Source organism: Mauremys mutica, chromosome 1, assembly GCF_020497125.1.
Source record: "Mauremys mutica isolate MM-2020 ecotype Southern chromosome 1, ASM2049712v1, whole genome shotgun sequence".
NCBI lineage: Eukaryota > Metazoa > Chordata > Testudines > Geoemydidae > Mauremys > Mauremys mutica.
This window is the reverse complement of record NC_059072.1, coordinates 200,054,836-200,062,667: the sequence shown is the minus strand read 5'-3', so window position 1 is coordinate 200,062,667 and position 7,832 is coordinate 200,054,836. Positions and strand designations below refer to the sequence as shown.

Below are 7,832 nucleotides of genomic sequence, written 5' to 3'. Positions count from 1 at the left end.
GGTGTTCACTGCGACTCTGCACAACCCTGGTGTTCCAAGAACCAGTTGCTCACAGGTCAACACTCAGTTCTTTCATCTCCCCCAATTTTCTTAACCCCAACCATTGCGCAAGGGCCCCGCACCAGCGGGGGCGACTCTTGCTGGTGGCCGCTCTGACCCTTGTTCCTAAAATACTTAAATAATATTAGGAAAAATAAACAAATGTGCACATACCCATGTCCAAAGCAGTGTCATTTATTTATGGAGGATTTGGGGTTTTTTTGCAGACTGAATAGTAAAAATAAAGTCCAGTTGTCTTTATTCTTCACTGGCCCTAAGCAGAATAGAAACACAAACAAGGGGCTCTGCACGTTCTTGTCTTTTTTGTTGTCGTTTCTTTTGCTTTTTTGGTTGCGTTGGTTATTTTTAGCCTTGCGAGCTAGTAAATCTGCTGCTGTGAAAAGTGACACTTGTATGTTAATGTCGCTTTTCACAGCCTCCCAGCTCGCTTCTCAGTCTGCTGTGAAAAGTGACATTAACAAACAGACAAATTAAGCCCTGGATGGGGAGGTGGGTAGGGAGGCAGCGGAGCCCCAGGGCAGTGGGAGGAACAGACAGGGAGCTGGAGGAGGCAGTGGTCCCATGGACAATGGCAGCAGGGGCCAAAGTTAATGGAGGTGGGGGGGTGAGATAGGGGCCTGCACCTGCCAGTGCATGGCCAAGAGCCAGAGCCAGAGAGCCGAACACCCTGCAGCCGGATCCCGTGGCCTGAGCTTGAAGCCCCGTGGCTGGGGATTGAGCATGTGGACAAAGCCCAGGGCCGGAGGAGGCAGAGTGGGCCGGGACAATGGGGGGTGGGTGAGCCTGGGGCCGGCACCCGCTGCCTCACAGCTAGGGACCAGAGCCAGAAGACCCTTGGCCAGATCCTGGGCCCTGGAGCCCTGCGGCCAAGGAATGGAGCATGCGGTTGAAGTCTTGGGCCTGAGGAGGCAGCGGGGACTGAGAGATGGGAGGGAGGGGATGAGCCCAGGGCTGGAGCCTGCCACCATGTGGACGAGGGACAGAACCCAAAGCTCAGTAACCGGATTCGAGGGCCAGATCCTGAAACCCTCAGGCTGGATCCCAAAGCCCCATGGCCTCGTCCCTGCAGCAGGGGCCCTGGACTTCACCATGCTCGGGAACGAACTTAGAAATATCATGAAAGCAACTGTCCCCCAGTTCCAGGTCCAGCTGCCCCAGGGGCCACACCCGGCCCCCTCCTCCCAGCCCTCAACCACTGTTTGTCTCCTTGAACCATGAGTTCCCTGTGGCAGAGAGTAGGTCCCTGCTGGGTCTGCAGCCAGCCCCCCGGGCACTACAGAGAGAGAGAGAAAAAACACACACACTTACAGGTTCCCTGCCCCAACTCCTCTGGGTGACTGCAGCCAGCAGGTTGCGATTGCTAGGCAGCTGCCCCCTGGATTGTTGCCCCACCTCAAAGCCATCCACAGCAGCCCAAGGCAGAAGCTCTCACCCAGGCTCCTGGGGGCCCCTCAGGAAGATCGGCCAGAGCACTGAGCCACCTGTCCGCAGGCCTCTCAGCTGTTCCTGCCCCAGACCAGGCAGGTGGATTGCTGAGTTCAGAAGTGGGGGGAGCAGGACAGAGGGGGAGCGGGTGGGAGGGAAGCTTCCTACCCTCCAGGGAAAGGGAATGAGAGAGAGACCAGACCCTCAGCTCCAGGCAGCAGCATCAGGACACGGGGGGGCTGGCGGGAACACAGGAGCTGATCCACTAACGAGCCCACAGCATTTAGGGTTATTGACCACGTGGTCTTAGATGCCCAACATAATTATGTGGCACTTCACCCCCCGACTGCATTTACCCTCAGCCCCCGTGGGCAGGGCCATTAACCCCATTGCACTGATGGGAGTTGAGGGCCAGAGGCAGAGTGACTTGCCCAATGCCGCAGGCTCCCTGTGTGGCCGAGCAGGGAAGTGAACACGGGTCTCCCACATCCTAGGCTAGCGGTCGAACTGCCGGGCACCCTGACTCTGGCCAGTGGGGGCAGGGAACGCAGGCCACGGGGGTCGCCTAGGCTGTGCGTGGGCTGAGCTGGGAGCCAGGCTGCTGGGCTCCATTTCTAGCTCTGACATTGAGTCACTAGGTGGCCATGGACATCCAGCAGGGCTGGGGAAAGGCATTTGTCACCCCTCGCTCCCAGGGGCAGGTGGGAGAGGGCTAAGCAGCTGGTGTCTGAAAGGAGCCTGCAGCACCTTTGGGGCCCCATGCCTGGACCCCACAGCGCCTGCTTTGGTACAGAGGGCTGGTCTAGATTAGAGGATAGAGCTGACTCCCAGGTGTCTGCTAACCTCTGGCCCCACCATGATCCCCACCTGGTCTGCCACTCGGCAGGCCCCTGAGCTGTGTGGAGCAGGCTGGATCCCCCGCAGCGGGTGGCAGTGGATGGCCCTAGGAGTACATTGCGGGGGGCCGGCTCTCATGGCTGGGCCCCAGCGGCTCCAGGTGCAGCCACAGCCCGTTCTCGCTGCGCAGGATCAGCTCGGGCTTGCGGCGCACAGGCCTGCTCTCATCCAGCCGCACGGCGAAGCGCAGCAGCGTCAGCGCCAGCACCACCTTCATCTCTGCCATGGCGAAGTTCTGCCCGATGCAGTTCCTGTGAGAGAGCCAGGTGTGTCAGCCGGTGCTCTTCACCCAGAAACCACACGCCATGTGAGAGCAGGGATGGGGGAGGAGGGACAGACACTCCAGAACGCACTGCCCGCAGGGACAGACAGACGCTGGGGGGAGCCCAACCCCCCTGTGGGAGAAGGGGCAGATCCTCAGCAATAACAGCTGACCCCAGCACTGATCAGAGGCCAACTCCTGTGTATCCCACAATGCTTCACTGCAGCCAGGGCACCAACAGGGAGCCGCTCGCTGGTGGGCAGCCGGGGGGGGGATGGGAGGAGAAAGGAGGAGGGGGCAGTTCGTGTGGCGAGGGGCTCTGAGCCCAGCAGGCAGGTTACCTCGGTCCAGCAGAGAAGGGCATGAAGGCCAGTGGGGGCTTGTTCTTGGAGTTCTCTGGGTCGAAGCGGTGCGGGTTATAGACCTGGAGCAGCGAGCACAGGGCATGGTGAGGGGAGCTGGGGGGGGGTCCCTGAGCCGAGGAGGGAGCAAAGGCAGCTCCCGCCCCCAGTACAGCATGGACACCAGGCTCCCCAAGACTGAGCTGCCCACTGGGACCATGCGCTGGCAGCGGGGATGGTTCTGCCTCCACCCAGCACTCAGAGCCGGGCCGAGCCCAGTGATCCAGCCCTGCCCAGTGTGAATGGGGGTGCGACCCTCACTCCCCTCTAGGCAAGCTCAGGGGCGGGGGGAAGCTTCCTCTCTGGGGAGGGTCGCTGGGAATAGGTAGCTGCTAGACTGCTGGTGTTTCAGCACCCCCTAGTGCCACGCCGGAGCACTGAGTCAGCAGTGACTGTGAGAGGACAGCTCCCCCTACCGAGCTCCCCAATCCCACCCCTTGCAGCACAGCGCCCCCTAGTGCTATGTGAGGCACTGGGTCAGCAGTGACTGTGAGGGGACAGCACCCCCTACTGAGCCCCCCAATCCTGCCCCTTGCAGCACAGCGCCCCCTAGTGCTATGTTAGGCACTGGGTCAGCAGTGACTGCCAGGGGACAGCACCCCCTACCGAGCCCCCTAATCCTGCCCCCTGCAGCACAGAGCCCCCTAGTGCCATGCTGGAAGTGGCCGTGGGGTGGAGTAGAGCCAAAGGGTAGAACAGAGTGACCAGCGATACCTGGGGCTCCGGCCAGACAGCAGGATTGTGATGTGTCCCGTAGATACTGATCAGACAGACGTTCCCTGCCAGAGAGGAAACTGCCTCATTAGAGATGAGAGGGAGAAGGAGGGGAGGGGTTGAGCACCTCAGGGGTTATGGGCCCAGCTCTGGTGCCATGCCCCTGGCTGGGGGGCAGGGAAGGAGGCTGGTACCTTTGGGTAGGACACGTCCGTCGGGCAGTTTGATGTCCTCGGTGCAGCGCCGGGACACGGCCGTGACGGGTGGGTGCAGGCGCAGACTGTCCTTGATGCACATGGTGCAGAAGGGCATCTGGGACAGGTACTCCCTGCAGAGAGCAGAGCTTAGCGCTGGCCCCAGAGGTGGATGCATGAGAGGCCCAGTGTGAACCCATGAGCCAGGCACCAGGGTTGGGACAGAGTCACATCTGCATGGAGCTGGCACTGAGGGGACCTTTGACACCGTGAGCGGCGGGGGAGGGGCACGTACACCTGAGTGGCAGCGCCCTTGGGCATCCGGAGGGGCATGCAAAACCCAGAGCGGCAGGGCCCTCGGGCACTGGGGAGCAGCCTAGGCCCATCTTGCAGGGGAAGCCCTCTAGCTTGTGGGGCTGGCAGAGGTGAAGGGACCCCAGCGGGGAGGGGAGGGCAGCAGCTGTGCTAACCCTCACAGGTGGGGCGGGGGCTGTGCTGGGACTAAAGGGTGGGGGAGGCCCCACAGGCCCTGGAAGTGGTGGTGCTGGGGGTCCGCACTGCACTGGACAGAGCCAGCACTGCAGCCGGAGCAGCCATCTCACCATTCAATCTCCTCTGACTCCTTGTCCCGCATTAAGTCCTTGATCTCCTCGCGGCAGCGCTCCTGGTACTCAGGGTGACAGGCCAGGTTATACAGCACCCAGGAGAGGCCACTGGCTGTGGTGTCGTGGCCTGCAGAGAGAGGCCAGCGCAGCATGAGAGCCGCCACGCCAGGGGGCAGAGAGGGAACATGGAGAGTCTGGGACTGGAGGGACCCTGCCCGGCTCAGCTCCTGCCAGCACCTCTACTGAGGCCTCGCTCCCTGTGACTCTCTGGCAGTGCCAGCTGTGAACTCCAGGCCCTTGTGCATGGGAGGCGAGTGGGGTGACTGAGCATCTGCCCCCTCTAGCGCCCCGCCTCCATTGCTGGGACTGTCTGGCAGTGCCCAGGGGCAGATCTGTCTTAGCCCCATTTCATGAAAAGGCACACTCAGGTCACTCAGAGCCAGGGACTGAACCCAGCTGTCCTGGCCTCCCCACCAGAGCCATGTCATCTGCCGAGACCTGATTGTGACGCAGTAGGGAGCAGGGTGGATTGACCTGGGAAAGTCCTTTAGTTTTACTGGGGCTGTCTGCATGGGGGATGGGAGAGCAGGGATGACTTTAGGTGAGGGATGGTACCTGAACCTGTAACCTGAGCCAGGAAGGGGGTGGGGAGTCTACACCTTTGCCCAGGGAGAGAGCCTGCTGGAGGGGTTTTTGGTTTCAGTTTTGGGCTGGCTGGGAACAGGCAGGGAACCCCAAGTCTGGGGTCTAACATCCTTGCCCCAAAGGGGGACCTGGTTGAGAGGCCCTGGTTCTACCCACAAGCCCTGCTTGAGACTGTGTTCCTGAGAGTCACGGTGAATCGCAGGAAGTGGGGGGTGCAGGGCCCTGACTCCCCCACACTCTGACACCCATCCCCCCACATGAGGCTGTTAGGTCAGCAGGAGGGCCCCCCATCCCCTCCCCAGGGTGGCTTCTCACCCTCAAACATGAAGGTGTCGGCCTCGGCTGCGATGTCCTCCTCTGACAGGTCCTGGCCGTCCTCATCCTGCACAGAGCACACACTGCTGGACGGGTAACCTGGCTCCCCACGGGGCCCGGCCCATGCCTGCCCCATCTCAGAGCCTGGGAGGATGGGACATCTCGGGGTGGAGTGAACTAGGCCATCTCCCCTCCACCCCAGCCCAAGGAAAGAGGCAGCCCCTGCCCTGCCCCACAGCCCCAGGCCCCAAGGTGGGCTCCCCTCCCCGCATGCCCAGCCTGGCTCTGGTGTTCGAGCTCCCCAGAGATGCTGGTACCATGGCGCCAAGTGCAGTTTATATTGCTCCACGCTGAGCATGCTGGGAAGGCAGCTCTGGCTGGACCGCTCCAGAGAGCTGGGCTGGGGGGCGAGTCCTGGTGTGACAGACATCACACAGCACCTTCCACCAGGCAACGCCCTGCCCGGACGTCAACCAACCCCCAGCTCCCTAGGGCACGGCCTCCCACTGTGCTACCTTGGCCAATAGCAGGACATCAGTGACCTCCCCCGCACCACCATGGGGCAGGCCCCCACCATGTTACCTTGGCCAGGAGCAGGATGTCTATGAAGTCCACCGTCTTGCCCTGCTTGGATTTGAGCCAGGCCTCCCTGCCCAGGCGGTTCAGGGCCTGGTGGCGCCGCTGCACCACGTCGGCTGTGAAGCGGTGCACGGTGTCGCAGGCGCGCCGGAAGCGCCACCCGTCGGGCATCAGGTGGTACAGGAAGTCCCAGTACAGGAGCAGGCGGTGCTGGTGTCGCACCACCAGGGAGCTGAGCTCCAGGATGGCCGCGATGTAGTCACTGGGCGTCCTGCAACACAACAGGCCAGCATGTAACTGACAGGCTGGGGCGGGGGGCGTGCCCTGATCAGAGATGGGGGATCCCGGGGGGCTGGGCCTTGCAACAGAGCGATTGTGTGATCTCCCAGTCACGGGATCTCCAGGCTGGCCATGGGATCTCTCGGGTGTCTCTGGCTGCTGCTGTGGCTCAGCCAGTGTGGGACTGTGACACATGACCGGAAAGGGTTAAGCATCCTGCAGGATAAACGACTCAAATACAGCCCTTAAAAATGTTTTTTTCTATTTACAGATATATTGGTAGAGGTCAAAAATGTAATCAAACAGTCCCTGTCTAGGCTGTATCCTGTTAATTCAGAGAACAAAGGAACATCTTAGCATTTAAATGAATTGTAAATGCAGGATATCGCTGTATTCCTCTCTCTTTGAAATGTACAGCCAATCATCTGCGAATGGTGGAAAAACAGGCAACTGCCTTATGTTAATTCGCGTAGCTAATTACTAGTGATGGACCTACTTCAAAGTCACCCTGATTGCCTACTGTTGGCCTAGGGACTCCAAGCTATCCAAGAAGGCCTGGAGTTGTATAACAGACCCTTGGGTTCTGAGCCTGTTTATCTCAGATCTGCTTGAGGCTTCATGCAGGGGAAACCTAAGTCACAAGGACTGAGATCCTAGTTCTGACAGGACCTCTCTGAATATAAACATTGGATTATAACCTATGGACTATTTCTGAAAGAACTCTCTGCATCTACAAAGCTATAAATCTGAAGCTCAAGAATTATACTCATGTCTGTATGTATACTGTTCTTTTAACCCATTCTCTCTCTCTTTTCTATTTTAATAAATTTAAATTTAGTTAATAAGAATCAGCTGTAAACGTGGATTTGGGTAAGATCTGGAATATTCATTAACCTGGGAGATAACGTGTCCGATTCTTTGGGATTGGTAGAACCTTTTGTTTTATATGATAAATAAGATTTTCATTGATCCTCATCATATTTGACTTGGGCGTCTAGGTGGAGGCTTGAGGCTGGGCTGCTTTAAGGGAACTGTTTTGTTGACTTCTGAGTAACCAATGAGGTATAACAGAAGCTGACTTGGTAAATCTAAGTATTGGAATATCCACCAGCTGGGGGTTTGCCTGCCCATTCGTTGCAGGTCACCCTAATTGAGTGACCTCAGTTGGCTTCCCTGGGACCCCAGTCACAGGGACCATAAACAGTCCCAGACACGGGGAGTGTGAGGGCTGCATGGCCCAGGCAGGCTCCAAGGAGCCCCCAGGCTAACGCAGCCTGTTCCCTGGGTGCACCACGGACTCTGGGGTGTCAGGGGGCCCCTTCCCCATAGGGCAGCGATGGCAGCAGGGCATGGGGGAGTGGTCGGTCAGTGGGTGCCTGCAGGGGACGGGTGGGGTTCAGGGCACAGCTGGGGCTGGCAGAGATGGAGAAATGCCCCTCCCCATCAGCTGGACAGA

The 7,832-nt window shown here is 59.3% G+C and overlaps 1 protein-coding gene across 1 annotated transcript; it reads right to left on the bottom strand.

The window, feature by feature from the left end:
• Positions 1-234: 234 nt before the first annotated feature.
• LOC123354681 (cytochrome P450 4F22-like) lies at positions 235-6,571 on the bottom strand. The gene is made up of 7 exons (XM_044996837.1): positions 6,101-6,571; positions 5,519-5,585; positions 4,556-4,685; positions 3,954-4,087; positions 3,760-3,824; positions 2,986-3,068; positions 235-2,633 (listed from the first exon to the last, which is right to left on the bottom strand). Exons 1-7 carry the CDS (start codon positions 6,569-6,571, stop codon positions 2,429-2,431), a joined length of 1,155 nt encoding a protein of 384 aa, XP_044852772.1. The 3' UTR covers positions 235-2,428.
• Between the last annotated feature and the right edge of the window lie 1,261 nt (positions 6,572-7,832).

Excerpts from the sequence above, each read along its gene's own strand:
- LOC123354681 (XM_044996837.1), bottom strand. The coding sequence starts at position 6,571 with ATGTGTCACAGTCCCACACTGGCTGAGCCACAGCAGCAGCCAGAGACA. Across the intron at positions 4,686-5,518 it reads CGACACCTTCATGTTTGAGG|GCCACGACACCACAGCCAGT; the intron begins GTGAGAAGCCAC and ends CTCTCTCTGCAG. Across the intron at positions 3,825-3,953 it reads CGGACGTGTCCTACCCAAAG|GGAACGTCTGTCTGATCAGT; the intron begins GTACCAGCCTCC and ends CCTCTCTGGCAG.